At 41.1% G+C, this 16,980-nt stretch overlaps 1 protein-coding gene across 4 annotated transcripts in view; it reads right to left on the bottom strand.

Moving 5' to 3' along the window:
- Positions 1–15,666, bottom strand: part of LOC131879216 (zwei Ig domain protein zig-8-like) — a 25,396-nt gene extending 9,730 nt beyond the window's left edge. The window contains exons 1-4 of one of the 4 annotated variants that reach the window (XM_059225472.1): positions 11,677–11,785; positions 11,569–11,610; positions 6,443–6,603; positions 1,185–1,395 (exon numbers count right to left, since the gene is read on the bottom strand). In XM_059225472.1, coding sequence (XP_059081455.1) covers positions 1,185–1,395; positions 6,443–6,603; positions 11,569–11,578 — 382 coding nt within the window. In that variant the 5' untranslated portion in view covers positions 11,579–11,610; positions 11,677–11,785. Of the gene's footprint in view, positions 1–1,184; positions 1,396–6,442; positions 6,604–7,117; positions 7,471–11,568; positions 11,611–11,676; positions 11,786–15,499 lie in introns of those variants that run through there. The other 3 variants (XM_059225470.1, XM_059225469.1, XM_059225471.1) reach the window with 3 other exon arrangements.
- Between the last annotated feature and the right edge of the window lie 1,314 nt (positions 15,667–16,980).

The following is a 16,980-nucleotide window of genomic DNA, read 5'->3' as shown; positions in this document are numbered from 1 at the left end:
TGCAGTTTGAATGTAGTACAACAAGCTTTAAAAAGTGACCAAACGTCAGAAATGGTGAACCCTTTTAAAAACCATTCTAGATTGGCTTTTTCCTTGATTTATTTTGTACGAAGACCAAACATGCACTTGTCCTTGCGGTCCTCTTATCTGGCCTTGAGTGTGAGCCTCTGAAAGTTGGATTCGTAGTGCCTCATTCGTCATGGACAATTCCGAGTTGACAACTTAATGTGTTTTTAAAAACGCCTTATTTGCCCTCCCACATTTATCATTCCTGGACTTTAATCTGTTACTCTCTGACTGAACTTGTCAGGAGACTTGGGTAAATGCAATGTTGAATGCCTCCCAGGCTCTAGTTTCATCTGGATGCGAGAGCAAGCAAAGCTCCCAAGAAGATTTGGCGTTTCGAGCTTCACGTCACAAAGAAATGGACACCCTGACCAAAACCTTCAAGTAGGATGAAGAAAGGTCCATTTTGCTCAATGTCAACTTTCATGCGAGCTTCAACTCTCATGTATGTACAATGAATGCCTCAACGACGACTTCTGAAAAACCTCCTCGAGATGAGATGAGATATCAAAATCCTTTTGGCACTCCCATAAAAACACAGTCAAAAAGCACTGGGATCACCTTGAATCTCGGAACTGTGAAATTGGTCCAACTCAAGAGAAGGGAGCAAAAGCTCTCTCCAATTTGATCCGTTTCAATTCGTTTTATGAGAACTGATCCCACTTGGCCTTGAAGTGAGCACTGAACAATGAACTCAAATGGAAAATATTACAGTGCCCACCATTTCAGGTGTCCTCCATGGCATTCTTCCGCCATCTCGAACCACGCAAGCCGATGACTCTCATAAACAAAAACATATTTTACCCGGATTGAAGGCCGGGCTAGCTGTCCCAGATGATGCCTTCATATCATTCTCAAGCCAGAAACCCCCCCCCACACCCAAAGGGGCCTTCAAAAAACATATCATCGCATGTGGAAAGGAACAACAAAGAGACACGCTTGGCCTTTTTCTAAGGGGTTATTTTCGTCAACCAACCCCAAGGGAGTTCCAACATTTATCTTTAACAAATAAGGACGACATTGAAAAACGTCACTCAAGGTTCGATCTGAAGAATGTAAATGCATTTCTGAAGCTAAACCGACCGAAGACATGGACGTGACATGTTTCGAGTTCTTACCCACAACTTGAAGTAAGTAGGCCTTGCTCCGTTTGGGTTCGGTATTGATTTGGCATTCATAAATCCCGGAATCGTCCACTTGTGCATTTCGCAACTTGAGGATCCAATTGTCGCTAGCCATGGAATGCTCAATGGAGAACCGCTTATCCGTGGTGTAGACAATTTTCCCCATGGTCAGGATATGGATATCGGCTTTGCGGATCCAAGACACCTAGAACACAAAGGGAGGAGAAAAATTGGATCATCAATAACACGCCACTGCGTAGGTACCATCCCGAGAAGTAAGAGAGTCTATCATCTTCGAAATCCATCCGAACTGGCAGCTACTCTTTTTGACATTTATGGAAATTTGAGGGTTCTTTAGGCTCAAATCAACGTCATCCCATTGGATAAAAAAGGGGGAGGAAGAGGATTAGGATGGGACACCGGAGGAAGCTCTGGTCTTTCCGTACCATAACAATAAAGAAGCGCCTTCGACCCTGTAACATCGGGAAGGCCAATTGTCTCAAATGGATTTCCAAGGGCTCAGTTTCTTAAATGAACTCGCTCGATCTCCGTCTCTATAGAAACTGGGAAGGAGAAAGAGAGGAAACAATCCAAATTGGATCTGTGGGACCGCGGGAATGGTTTGGACTTTTTCTTTTTTTTCGGGGGGGGGGAGGGGGGGAGGGTAAAGTATAAATATCAAAACCCCTTGGAAATTAGCCAATAGCTCCATGTTGGGATATTTGTATGCTTTGGCATTCTTTTCTTCTCCTTTCTGCTACAATATCCAATTGCTGAAAAAGCTCTTTGTTTTTGCATTGAAGCAGACTATGTATACATGCCAAATTACTGCTCTTTGGTAGATATGTATTTATCCACGAACTTCTAAACATATGGACCGTGAACGAGCTTGAGAATCGGCCTTCTCTTGGTCACAGCCATTCTGAGTCATTTTTCGAAATAAGGTTATAAAGTAACGAATTTAGATCTCTTTAATTAGAGGTAGGTCATTTTCATATTATTTACTTGTAAAATGGTTCGTTTGAAAGTTACGTTGCCAAAAGCTTGTGTAGCTGACCAAGAGCAGGCCAAAAATTCAAATTTTATGTAGTGTTTTCTCGATAACTTTGGACATATCTCCTGAGTCCCCTAAGTATTGACACGATGAAAAGCAGCACAAATTTTGGGAGGTCATTGGGGCACTTTTCAAAACAGTAGAGGTACTAAAAATCCAATATATAAATCTCAATATTGGACAATAACAGTTTCTAAGGTTTCAAAAAGTTTATTGCAAAAATACGAAATTCTAAAATTCAAAAAAAATCAGCCGCAAAACGGTTTTTTCTTCTAAAATTAGTTTTTATGCATGTTAATGAGGGAAACTTAGACAGTTTATAATAACACCTACCTGAATGAACCATTCCTTTAATGGATTAAAGAACTGAACCTTCAATTTAACCCCTCAGCAAAGAGATATGAAGCCTCAAAAGTAGGAGTGATCTCTCAAAATTTGACGATGACGTCATCTTCCTTTCCCGCTTCAATGAGTCAATAGTTTTGGGCTCAAACTTGTTCAAGTTAATCTATTTAACAAGATCTTGTGATCGTATCAATTGCTCATTTGGAATGAATGGCTTAGAAGATCAGAAAGTTTTGCTTTCGTTTGCAGTCCACATCTCTAGAAGTCCTTAATTGAGCTGACGAACTATGTTAAGTTATAGAAGGAACTGTGTTGTCATTATAATTGCGAGTACATTTTCACGTAAATGTAATTGATTACATTTGAGTTTAGAGTACTTGGATTTGGACCAATGTATTTGAGCTTTTTCAATTGCAAATTACAGTTAAAGTCTCACCCACATGACACGTTTTTGCGCACAGACTTTTAAATCATTCTTAGAATAAACATCGTCGCTCAACACACAAATCCTTTTATTTCCAACCATTTTCTACTCGTTTTTTATATTCTCTGGACAAAATATATGTAATCAAGTTCCAGTCTCTTTGGTGAGCTTTTGATGCTGAATTGGCAATGCTTGGAAAGGCATTCTCTAAAAACGAAACGAAAATTTCCAGATTCAAATGTAGTATGAAAAAACTTTATAAAATGCTTATTTTCAAAACGAAAATGTGAAGATTGTAAAAAAAGCTAATAGCGCCTTCCCAACAATGCAAGTAAATGCTAATTTTTATTTCGACCCTGAAGATAGATTGCAAACAAAAAAAGGCAGGACAATTTCAAAACGGGGTCCCAAATGACTCCTAATGTTGTACAAGAGGAAAATGAAAGTCATTGAACTAGAGTTGCAAAGGAATAAAAAACTTGTAATTGAACAAGCCTGAAAATGAAGTAAATGTAATTCTAATTGAATACATCTCAAACCAATGAGTTTGTAATTATAATCAAATACATTTATAAGGTAATCAACACAGGCCTGCTCCTTGGTGAAGCTTAATTAATAACACTTTATACTGCAGGCTTTCGCTCAAAGTTTTACTATCTTTTAAATATGGACAATGATGCAATTGGGTAGCTGTCATTTTATTTCGCTGCATTTGACATTGTAGATTATGCACAATCGCTCTCCAAAGGCGTTTCCAAGGGTGCTTACATTAATTCAATACCATCTCTTTTCTATTGAATTGGCAGCCCTAGGTTTGGCCTTGGAAGCAAGGCCTCCCCAAACGAGTCTTCCATGTTCAAAAACGGACTGAGAGAATTTGGCACATTTTTTTAGTTCCTTTTCCGTACAATGCCTGAATATCAACGAGGTTTCTGCTCTTGAAGTAAGATACACATTATTGGCCTGGTCAATTTATATGAACCTTTTGACAGTATTTGATGAATCAAGTTGGAAAAGTAAACTCACCCTGTAATGCCCAAAAAGAATCGTTTTGAGCGTTGTCCAGTTTTGAACCAATATTGTTAACTGCCCGATGTTATCATGGTCCCAAAAATTAATTCAAACGGTTGTAGTTTTCCTCAAGAACGACTTATTTTGCCAAGAAATTGCAAACATTTGCTTCAAACAAAGGACATCGAATATCCGCGATGCGCTGACTCTCTGACAAGCAAACCCAAACGAAGTTTTCCGAAAAGGTCAACATTTCTATTCTATGACTTACTATGTTACACTCAAAATAGGGTTGGCCTCTTGAAAATGGAATACAATTTTATTTGCACCCATCCAGTAACATCAGCCTTCAAATACTGAACTTTTTAACCATAAGTCCATATGGAACACAATGTGGATGTACAAAGTTCATCGGACAAGGATCCTGATCGTAAAACTATCGACGAGTTTTCAAGGGTTCACTCGACTTTTTTTCGCTGACACGGCACATCAACAGCAAGTTTGCTTTCCGTAATCGAAGTGGGTTTGATTTTATGCCCTTCAAATCCCATGGGAGATGCTCTCTTCTTAGTAGGCCAGCCCATGTGTGAAAGGATCAAAGGTATGGAACCTCGAGGTTGACTAGTCAGAACTTAACCTCAAGAGCAAGTATCGGCTTGGCAGTGATACTACTTACTACCTTTGTTCCATAACTCGTTGGTTGACCGGATTGATATCGAGGAACTGCCAAATTCACGCGTATAGGACCACCAAATCAGAGACAACCAAGAAGACCCCTCTATCTCTTTGTCTCTGTCTGTCTCTCCATATTGTTATGTACTAGAATGAACCACATTGAGGACGAGGGGAAGTGGAATGACTGCACCATCAAATTTGCTAAATAGGCCAACTAAGGAGATTCAAGGCGAAAAAACTTGAGGGGACGGAAGTACGGAACCACGGAAGTTTCGCCTGAGTCGAGGATGAAAACGAAGAAATGACAGGGAAACTGCTTTCTGGCTCTTCCCTCCGTCTTTTTTTCCAAAGTGTGTAACCCTTTCTCTGAGGCTATTTCTATGGGTAATACTGCGAAAAAGTGCCCCACTCCACTCATGAAGGCCCATCTGGGGCAGGATCTGGCCTAATCTCTCGGGGAATGGGAAGTCGGATGAAATTTTTGGCCTTCGAAATAGAAGTGGGAGGATTTAACAAGCCATTGAGATCTAAATTGGCAATTACATCTTAAAATGAAACAACGAGCTTGGAACTTGAGGTCTTTTGTTGGGTGGAAACCCAATCCGGCATAGCGTTCGCGTTGTTTGGATGCAATTTAAATCGTTCGCAGATTAACACTAGTAATAAGACGATACTTTTAAACTTGAACTTGAGGACTTAGGAGAGGCCCAAGAAGAGGAGAAAATGAGCAAAAACGCTATGTGAATTACAATTATTTTTTCTTAATGTTTGAGTGTCCCGAGTTTGCAGTATTAGAGGCATTTCAAAGTTTTAGCCCTGTCTATCTTGTTAAATATTTTGCAGTAACATTGCTTTCAAAACTTTAGTACAATAAAGTAGTAATCGGTGTCATTTTGTGTTTTTATTGAAACCCGTCTCTCAGTCTTCATAAATGGCTTATTTTGAGCTTCAAAAGCTATAAAATGGTGTCGAATTGTCACAAAAAATCGAGTCGTTCGTACACAAGCAAAGGGCAAGCTCATCAAGTCATTGATCTTTACGTACGGGAAAAAGTTTGGAACCGTTGGAAACGATGGTATCATTCATCAAATCACTAAACGGGGAAAACAAGGAAACTAACTTTCCATGTTCCTCTTTGTCAGCGTTCCAAGTCTCCTCGGCTCTGAGACGAGGACAAAAACACTAGTAGCGACTTACACCATCCATTTCATCTGCTCAAGATATTTGGGTTCATCGATTTGTTTTCCCCCGCCCTTTGTTATACCTTTCCATAAAATCTCCATATCCATAAAAGTCAACCTATTTGAGTGTTCAGCCCGATCAGCCGATGATAGCTTCGGCAATTCACATCTAAAATTAACCGTCATATCAAAAGAATGGATGTGGGAAATTATGGCTTCTGATCCTTGTGTGTTTGTAAAAAAAAGGCGGGGCAGGCAGTGCTGTTGTCGAAAAGGAAACGAAATGGGGATCAAACCGTTTTATCTTGACTTGATCTTGATTTATTGGGGCGAAACGCATCTCTGATGCCCCATTTATTGATGTCATTTTTCCCTTGTTACAAAGGTGGCAGGTTTTGAAGAAAACCAAGGGGAAAGGGTGAAATGGGGCCATTCTCAAATGGAGACATATGGAAACAAGAGGGAGAGGAGGAAAAATATGAAAAGAATCACCCACAACGTTAGGTTCATTCAATGCTCAAAAAGATCAGAGATCTTTTACTACTTGTAAGAAATTGCTTACCGCTCTATCATCGAGGTTTCGAACTCGACATTCCAAGATTGCGATTCGATCAGCTGCCACAATCACTTTGGTGTGAGTGTTGTTAATAAAAATTGGCGGACTTCGGCGATCAATCTCGTCGTAATCTTCCGTAATATCGTCTTGCGATCGCCTTATTCCCCCTGAAATAAGAATCCAAAATCTTTAAGGCCTAATTTGATAGCCCTGGCAGTCCGCAATGAACTTCCATAACTCCTTGGGCTTTCCTTATTAAGAAGGGAATCCTTTGGGTTACTGAGGACATGATAGCATGCCAAAAGTAAAGTGGGATTGTTCCATTGACACAGTTGCTGAGCTTGCCTTCATTGGTTGGTCTGGCCTTGCTTTGAAGCGACTGCGGAACTAAAAAGTATGCCCACATACAACATGTAAGGCAAGGCTGCACCGGCCCTAAGTTTCATATACATTGTTGTGGCAACAACCACGAAGTTGATGACGAAGGCCATTTGTCACTCGGACCTAGGCCGCAATGTCCACTTGTTTTTATTCCAAACACAGCCCCTTGAATATTTAGAGGATTTCTTTTCCCTGTGTGATATGATTTTTGGCCTTGCTCTGTGGGGGGAATGGCACATTGTTCCCACTTTGTCATATGTAAAGGCGAGCTTCCTCAATCCGGAGAGAGAAGTTCCTTACTCGGGATTCTGGATTTCGCCATTTCACGCTTGCCTGAATCCGTGCTTGGAATGGACCGGCCACATTTCTGTGCAACGATGTATCCAGAATTGGGGAGTTTCATTGTTAAATATGAGCACTTGGTACGATCTTCTCAATTTCATAATCCACATAAGACCATCACTTAGTGTCAATGGGGACTCTTGGTCTCAGGGTGAAGATTTAGTATTGCAATGAAACTACCATGGGAGAATGAAGGCCGGTCTTTGGGATTGCCAACGAGCAATGCACCCAATGCAACTCGTACTGATTTGTTAAAGTGAATCAAACCAAATCTAGCCTTCAGAGTTTCTTGGCGGTTGGCAGAAGGCAAGAAAACACCGAGTTCTCGGCCAAAGTATGTACGAGAATGTCGAATGCATTCGGGAAAGAAAATATTTGCAAATCTTGGGCCGAATTGTTCCCAGTCAGTTGTCAACAGATCGGCGACAAGAAATGTGAAGTGAGCACATCTGATAAGGGAACTCACTTCTACAAGGCACGACAAGGCCGCTTTTGACTTTGGCTCTGAAATCGTATTTCCGGGCTTTATACTTTCATACAAGTTTTAAAGAATGTTATCAAGCTAGATAAAATCAGTTTACCTTATTCAGAGGGATGCATCACTAGCACTGTAAATATATATATGCAAGGTGGAATTGCAGATTTGAGGTAAATGCAATTTTAGGTCCTAAATGAGGTTGATTTCCTATTTGAAAGGCATTGAAATCCTTTTCGCTTTTTGGATGCATTAAACACCTTTCCTCAAAAACATCCAACTTTTCTTCAAAGTCATTTGAGTTACTATTCCTACATAGTATAAGGTATTAAATGAAAGGTAAAACATTCGATTTAAAATTTATGGTATTACTCCGGATTGTCAAAAAATGTTAGGTTTCTTGTTACCGAAGAACTTTGCAAACGCAATAGAAACGAGAATCCTAGGATCAAGTCCTCTTGAAGTTCATTTTTTTGGGTGCATGATGTCCATCAAGATATGCATAATGGAAACAATGGGACTCAATTTCAGCGCATAATGACTCGGATCTTTTTTTTGTCTGGATCTCGTCGGTAAAAACTAGAAGAACATACTGAGGCCAATTCAAAGGCTGCTTTAATTACATTATTCAATTCTGTGAAACAGATGGAAAGGCGTTGATTCTCTTGGGAAATGCATTACCCATATTTCTTTGCTGACTCTGTTGGATTGATCGCAGTTTATGTTCTGGTGCAATTGAATGAAGGGAACCAACGGAGGTTTCCTCGCTGTGGATTGTGCCGAATCTTTTGGGACTCCGCCTCTGAGGTAATCCGGGCAATATTTTCCCAAGCTCCCCTTTCCTTCCTCTCCCCTTTCCTTCCTTCCTTCCTTCCTTGTTCCTTGTTCTTCCAATCTCCCAGGCCAGGATGCAGTTCAATGGCCCAAAAAGTGAACGAAAACTTGGAAACTGGGCGATTCAAAATGATGCCCATTCTCATACCGCCATCATCCACGAAGATCCCTACTTAGCCATTCCATCCAACCAACACTAGTAAGTCATTGAAGAAAACTCGAGGAACGCGTCATACGCGACTATTGCACGACCTTGTCTTATTCCAATACACCCATGTGGATGTGGATCCATGGCCTTTAAGATCAAAATTGACGGTTCCTCCATGTCTGTTTAGGCTAAGAGTTGTGATTGGGCTCCGAGTAAGATTCAATTAAGTGGTTCCTTTCAAGGCTAACCAAGTTAAAGCCCGTCGTTCGTGGTTCGAGCAGTCAGAAAAAATCCACATTGTCTGACTCGGCCTGTATCATTAGTGAACCTGGCAAATGGTGGGTCCAATCTGTGCTCCTCTTTATTCTAATGAACCAAACTTCTGTCACACGACAACATAGTGCCGGAAAGGTTCTTTCTGGCCTTCTTGGGGCCCATTCGAAGAGGACTGTTGTGCCGAGGGTGTGCACATATTCTTAATTAAGGTGTCGGAGCTAATACACTCCTCACTTTTTGTTCTCCTTTAGTTTAAGTGCTCTTGTTCCGAGTTGGCCCCATGTTTTCCGGCATGTTGTCACATCCCCAATTTTTCAAACCGTTTAATTTATGGCTCTGCAAGTAACTCCCTGGGGACGATCTAAGGAGCATCCGTTCTCCATGCCACACTGTACCTTCATAATTTTGAAATTTATGACATTATAGAAGACAAGTGTGCTGGAGGACCAAGTTCATGTCTACTTCAGTTAAGCATTGTACTGCACACAGTGTACTGCAGTAAGGACACATCCATCCCTGGTGACTCTGTTATTATCCTGACAATGATCCTGAAGTGGGCCAGTCAGTCCCTTGCCTTTGTCCCATTGATTGACAGCTATTGACAATAGGATCGCTCCACTGCAATTTTACATCCCAAGGCTTGGGGCCATTTGTCTATGGCCAAGTTCAAGTTCCGACTCGAAAGCAATACTCTTTGTGGTCCCAGAACGCGAAACTTCTTTCGAATGCATTTTGTCGCCCTGTTCCACGGTCCTTCCGTGGAAAATCCAGTAAAGAAGTTGGGCGTTGAAATGTGGGGAGTCTCTTCCCATCAACCATCAGGAACCGAGTTCAATTAGGATTTCCGGACACAAAAGAATCTTTATTCGCCACGGGACAACCTCAGCTAGGATAAAATATTCCATTTTCATCTTGCCCATGAAACGTGACGTGATGAGCGGGGAGTCTTAAAATGGGAACGCCGGTTCCAGCCCCACTGGATATCAAGGAACACTGAAGGGACTTAAGAGCAGTTTCTCTTATTTAGTGAGATGATTCATCAGAGAGGAGTAGGATGTAGCTGGGAGGTTTTATTTCATGCCGGATAATCTGAGCGTTTATGCCATGTCGCTTTGTGCGTGTATGTGTGCAGAGAATAGTGGGACTTTTGAGGGGGGAAAATGGAACAAAGAGGGACAAGGCTCTCAAAGTCAAATGGGACGATGTCGTGATGTCAATCCAAAGACTGCATTCAAGTTTGTCATCGGAGTTGATGAATTGCTCACCTGCAGACAAAATACGGTCAGGGATTCATGAGTACATTCTCACCTAACAGGACGTACTAAGTGAATCTTGTGGAAACGTTTAGCTGCTAGGTCTCTATTATGGGAAATTGCTCCCCTGAGAGTCCAGTCACCAATGAGTGTTTCTCTCATTTTTGGATGTAAAACGAAGTTTATGGGACGTGAAAAGTCGACCCATTCCCTTTTCTCCCATTCTGACCCGAGTGGAACCCTGGCTCCAAAAATACTAGGATTAGACCAACCGTCCTCGTTGCTGATAAAACCCCGCACAATTACCCCGCCCTTTTTCTTGTGTTTTTGCCCATAAAACACAATATCTTCTTGATCTGAAGTATTGGAAGATTCGTAAACTTACCAATATGTACAGCAACGAAATTGACAAAAGTAAATTAAAGTATTCTTTTCCCGTTATGTTGATGACTTTAACTATTTCAAATTGCATATTGGAATGAAAATAATCTTTACCAAGTGTTGAATTCACCAGGCCTGCATTGAGTTTCTCTTACCAGGAAATTATGTTTCTCTTTTTGCTTAAAGGCTGTGTTATCCTTTGGACTCCAAGAATTGTGAAGAAGCATCTCTTATCAAAATGAGGAATATCACTCGCCTTCTTATCTTCAATATCCTGACCATCCATTCTGAGCGGTTTGCCCACCCATCAAACACTTTTTTGCATCTCCCAACTTATCGTCCAATTGGTTCCATAAAGGGTGAGTCTTTCATCGACCAAAAATATCGGAGTTCCAAGGAGAAAACGGAACAAAGGGAACAACGCACAGTAAAGATAGGAGAGAAGAGAGTAGTAACGAGAAAGAGAGAAGGAAAAGTTCGGGTCAGTTCATAAATGGCCATTTTTCTCCTGGACCTCGAGATAGGTCGCTAGTCGCTACGAAGTTCACACTAGATAAAGGCTGGATCACAATGGAGAAAGGCTGAGCCCGGATCAACCGCCCCGTCTGAAATAAACTATGAACCAACTTGGGTCATATGGAGAATCCAATTTCACTCAGGTTGTAACATTAGGCACAAGACCCTTGGTCTTAGTTTGCTTCTCTGAAGACAACTTTTGGAACAACTCGAGTAATTTGAACTTTGTCCTCGTTGGAGGAAAACATGGCCAAGACTTTTGTTAGTGATTCGAGAACAAGCGAACGGGAACCAATAATGTGATATATTGAACCGAAGGAGAAATATCTCTCGTTACCCAGTTTCCAATAATTCAAAAGAGATCCTTGGATCAAGGACCAAGAGCAAGGAGTCAGACGGGTTCCTGCTCCACGTGTCCACCTAATTTCCAGGCCAAACATGCCAGCCAACCTAGGCTAAAGACGACTTTCGACTTGAGGAATGTTCTCATTTATCACCATGTATGACCGCTAAGATTGCTCCTTACTGCCATTCATTCAAGTACGGGATCGATTCCAAAACATGGCACCTCGTGTGGAATCTAGCTCTTCGAAGCTTCAGCAAGGGAATCGGGATCGATTCCAAAACATGGCACCTCGTGTGGAATCTAGCTCTTCGAAGCTTCAGCAAGGGAATCGGGATCGTTCGTCTTGTCACAGCTTCGAGAGTGTCTCGATGAAAAGAGGCTTGTTCAATAGATTTGATAAAGAAGCTATTCTTGTGTTGATTAAGTGGGTGGATCTTTGAACGTTTGACAAAACACAAACCTTCCTGACAGCGTGACCTTTAGCTTCATGGAAGATGCAATGAAGGCGAAGACAAACATTGTCTTCTTTCGAGCGGACACAAGATAGGTTGCTCAAAACAATACTGACCCTGACATATCAATAGGTTAGCGCTGAAATGTTGTCAAGGATTATTCTTCATACAAAGGTGCCTTTTATTGAAATCGAAGAGACACGGTGAAGGGTTTAGAGTAGTGATGGGATCAAATAAATTTTCAAAATCAGGATTGTCAGAAAGCTCGGAAACTCAAAGCACCGCCGTTTCCAACGTACCCTAAGAAGCTAGGTTTGTCCAAAAAGGTAACCCTGGTTTGATAGAAGAAAAATCTGGGTTACTTTTTGTGACTAACTAACTAACTAACTGGTTTCTGATATTCTACTGGTCATGCCATATCCCAATGAAAATGTAAATCAGTAGCCCTAGTCGCATCCTCCCGTGATCATTTGTTTGATCCGATCAGTAGTTTAGAGTAGTTTTCTAGGGACCACCAGCCTAAAATTGGACTAGAATTTGCCTTTTGGAAGCGTGTTCAAATTGTTTGATGACTGGCTTCGCTGAACGAGCAAAGGTCAACCCTGAGACCCTATATACAACCCGATTTCTAATGCAGTTATTCGTGAAAGGTTTGAAGGGACTCAAAAGGCTAATTTATTGGTTGCAGAGAATGAGATTGGTTAGCAACCAATTTCTGGGGGAATATCCAAGTTTTTACACTAGTACAAAATTTTCCGCCACAAGATTACGTTCACAGTTGAAAAAGATCACAATTATGATTCCAAGACGCAAGACATTTTCAAATTTGGACTAAAAATGCCCAATAAGGTCCGAATAAACAACAACTTGTTAACTATAGTTTTTGGCTTTCTCAGTTTAGGGTCATCATTGCCTTTTGTATTGTATTAACAGAAAAATATTTCCTGGTGATCATAGATGAGAGTAAAATTCCGTTCCTATTTTCAGGTTTGCCATTACGTTACGTTATTTGGCATTCTAGTACATTTTGCCAAATCATGGGGCCCAAAACCAATTGATAAACCAAGTCACTGATGTCGTTCTAGTTTTTGGACAACAATGCTACCCCTACAAGTTAATAATCATTAATCGGAATCAGAAGAATATTGTCCCTGTCAAGACCTCGAAGAATCAATGACACAATCATCCTAAACTTTTGCACAATAAATAGTTGCGGAGAGATCACTTTTTGCATTGGCAAAATGCGATCCCATACCTCTCCTCTCTTGTGATAAAAAACAATATCAATATTAGGAAACCGGTCACAGCCAGCAAACCAAAAGAAACTCAGTTAATGGATGCTCCAAGGAAAAAAGCAACTATTGGCGTCCTTGATGTTTCGTTATTCAAAGGATAAACCGGTGTCACGGAATTCTCCATCGACGACCTTTGCTTCCAGCAAACTGGGAAATTTCAAGCCCACATCTGGGATCCTTGAGCATGTCTATTTTAGAGTCAAGTGAAACTAGAATGTTTCCACATTCTGGTCACGCAAGGGGAAGAAGACTTTCAAGACTAGATCAAATTCCAAATTTGGAATGCACTCAACATTTTCTACCCTGAAGATGGTATAGGGATCAAATCCTCATCTTGCCCCCCCTCCCCTCAATGTAGTAGGACCATATGAAAGTGGTATCCTTGAATTCGTTACCAAATCAAAATGCGTTTCAATGCCTTTTGTTCTAAGCCTGACAGATAGAGATGGAAACAAAGAACCACTAGACTGGGTTTCTTTGCGAAAAAAACTCAATGTCACAACAGTAAGTTTTAAGTTTCGAAAAAGTTCCATTTCCTGTTTCGAGTCTTGGAGCCAGCTTTATTTAGTTGTGTTGTTCGGAATCTTCGATATGCCTAGAAGACAATGGTCTCTTGATTTCCTGTTGGCGTGATACGATTTATTTATGTATTCCTGTCTGGTTACTCTCTGCTTGTCAAAACTTGCTGCTCAAACTGGTTCAGAACCTCCCGATGGGAAATTAATGAATATGCTCGAATGCGAATTATGGTCGGCACTAATGGAGATACATTAGGTACTTTACAATACTTTGCAGTATTGTACGTAGGTCATCTATGAAAATGATGTTAGGATGACTATGTACACAGTATCACTTTTGAGCACAAGTTCTGCGGCAAGTGTAAGCTGAATTGCTAACAGCTGCTACAACCTTAGGACATAAGGGACTGACATCTTGGCAGAAAAATATTTATGACGTACAGGATAGACTATAACATCTTGTTTTGAGACTTCAGCGCGTGGCAGCCAAACCGGAAATATTGTTAGTTGGGAAATGGTCGAGCGAACCCAAACATTGAATTGGAGTCTTAAATTGGCTTAACTTCAAAGCTCATTGAGACATTTGATATTAGTACACGGGTACTGGTGTCATGACATACTTGATACTGGGCAACCATGTCAAATAATTTGAAATGCAGTGAAAGAGATTAAGGAGGTGTAAAAAATCAAAGGTGGCCAATGAGATACCAAGTTAGCCACTTTAGGAAAGGGTCCATATTGCAATATGGTTTCGCTGTTTTTGGTTGCCCTAGTGCCCCTTGGGCTACTTAATCAATTCAAGGAAACCTTGACACGTAATGATTTTCTATTCCTATACTCCGCAAAAGTTTTGTTATCAAGACCATCGGGTGTAATTTTCAGCCTGCCCAATTGGTTTAGGGAAAAAAGACGCCCTGGCCAAGGAGATTGGAACTCACAAAGAAGGGCAGAACTTAGTTTGTCTTTTTCCCGGAACACTTGCAAGCTTCATTCTCATCAACTCGCCAAATTCCTCAAATACTAATTTCAGTAGTTATTAAATTGTGATGAAAAGGGAAAAAAATATTGAGATTTCACCAGGGATTCCCCTTGTTAAAAATTGAAATGCTGTACAACGCTTCTTTTTTAACTGCTTGTGAGCAATGGGATTGGGTATTGACAGGAACATATTAGGACCCATTCAAAGATCATTCTTCAGATTTTGGTCCACTGCCTTCATTGATGTTCCCTGACAGTAAATGTATTGGATGTGTGCTGGGCAAGTAGCACATCCTACGTACCCACACTAAGTCCGAGGTAAGAACTCGCCCGGACTTGGCTAGCTTTTCTCATTGTAGTTCCATTAGGCGATACTTGAATCACAGGTCATTTGGCCACTTCCTTTGTAGCAATCTTTCCTTCATCGAACGTAAGAGGGGAAAAGATGGACTGGAGGCTTCCTTTTTCCCCGTTCCATTAAGTTCCATCGAATCAGAAACTATGCTTTGATGTCTGTCTCTGTGTCTTCATCGGAGACTGAAAGTCTCAACATCAAGTCGCGAGGATCCAAACTTTGGATTGGAGGCTGGAGGTTGCTTTCAATAATTTGAAAGTACAATCATCCACATTCTCTGCCTCACTCCGAAGGAATTCCTGTTATCTCTCCTGCCCTAGTCTGACCCTTCAAATGCATCATCTGGGATGGGTTTCCTTTGACAAATCTGGAACGCTCCTATCTGAGTTGAAAGCAAATTTGTGTCCAGATTTCTCAAAGGGTTTCGTCTTTGCCACGACATTTGAGGGATCAAACCCTTGCAGAGGTCCTGGCAAGAACAAAAATGAATACTAATCGCAAAACGGTGCTGACCTGACATGTCCCAAAGCAAGGCCATCATGACCAAGGCCACCAAGTGGGGTCGGCTGCCAATGAAATCACATGGAACTGGAAATGAAGCCACTCTCATGATTTTAATGTCCAGCTTTAAGTCGACCAAGTCGAGATTTGGGAACGAACTGAGGACCGAGCGAGGGAAACCATTCTCGAGTTGGAACTTGTGAACGACATTTAGGGCGGTTTCTTCCACATAACGGGAATCTGTGGAGTCAAGGCCCCATTAACTTGGAACCTCTTGGCGTGGGCGGGAATATCTCGATAGAGAGAGGTATTGAACAAAAAGAAAGAGAGAGAGAGAGTAGAGTTGAGTTTAACACAAAATGATGATAGATAACCACCTTTAATATGAACCCTTCTAAACCCGAAATGGTTCATCAGAGTGCGCTTTCTAAGTTGTTGTGAGCTCGTCTTTAGCAAAAATAATACCACTGATGTCATGAGTTGTCTATTGCAAGATGTTTCCCCAGACCTATTGTGTGATTTGTAAAAGTTCGAACAAAAGTTGTAATGTTCGTCATAACAGTGTCTTTTGAATAACGAAAAAATATTGAGTCCGACCATTTTGTGCCACTAAAATGTTGTCAGCGTTCATTGAGTGATCGGTATATTCTCGCGTACTGATACAATATTGTTTGATTGTGAAGATCATAAACGAAAATGGAAAATATTTACTAGGAACCAAAAGAAACATGAGAGAACAGGGTGAATACTAACGAAAGAACCCAATCACTCGGGGTCTAGATGTTTAATGTCCTCCTCTTTGATGATATACTCTGGGGAGTATTGTAATCCCGATTATAATGCTTTCAATTTTTGTTGACTATACTTTGCCCAGGCAATTGCAATTGTACTTAATTGCAATTGTACTTAATTGCAATTTTGCCTACGCAATTAAAATTGTTTTTGTCAGCATTAAAATGAATGATGATTTTTGATGAAACTGGGACAAAAAATGTTATTCGTATGTTGAGCAGAAATTCAAGAGGGTTACACTAACGTTTAACCGGTTTTCTTCCCAATGCTTCGTTTCAGTTCTTTCGCATGTCCGAGATAACAAACTTCTGCAAATTCTGCTCTCTTTCTGTGGAAACAACATATTTTGTCACAGTCTAAATTGATGATTATCCGTTCAAGCCTTAACACGCTGAAGCTGCTAACTTCACAATTCTATCAAACTGATTATTTCTGACATTTGTGAGTTGAATAAGAGCTGCGGCCTAAATATTGACGCAACTCCGCTCAATCCATCCTCAAATCCGCCCTCAAATCCGTCGATGCCACCTTCACCAAGTTCCTCAAGCGATACCTGTGCGTGCCCCAATACGCCAACAATGCATGGACACATTCTATGCGAAACCGAGCCCCTCACCATCGGGCTGGCAAGGCTAGTGTCCAACAGTGTTGGGAACCTGATCTTTCCGGAGGTGATGTCCGGACACAAGTTGTCCTTCCCG

This window comes from Tigriopus californicus, chromosome 4, assembly GCF_007210705.1.
Source record: "Tigriopus californicus strain San Diego chromosome 4, Tcal_SD_v2.1, whole genome shotgun sequence".
Classification (NCBI taxonomy): Eukaryota; Metazoa; Arthropoda; class Copepoda; order Harpacticoida; family Harpacticidae; genus Tigriopus; species Tigriopus californicus.
This window is presented reverse-complemented; position numbering and strand designations above follow the sequence as displayed.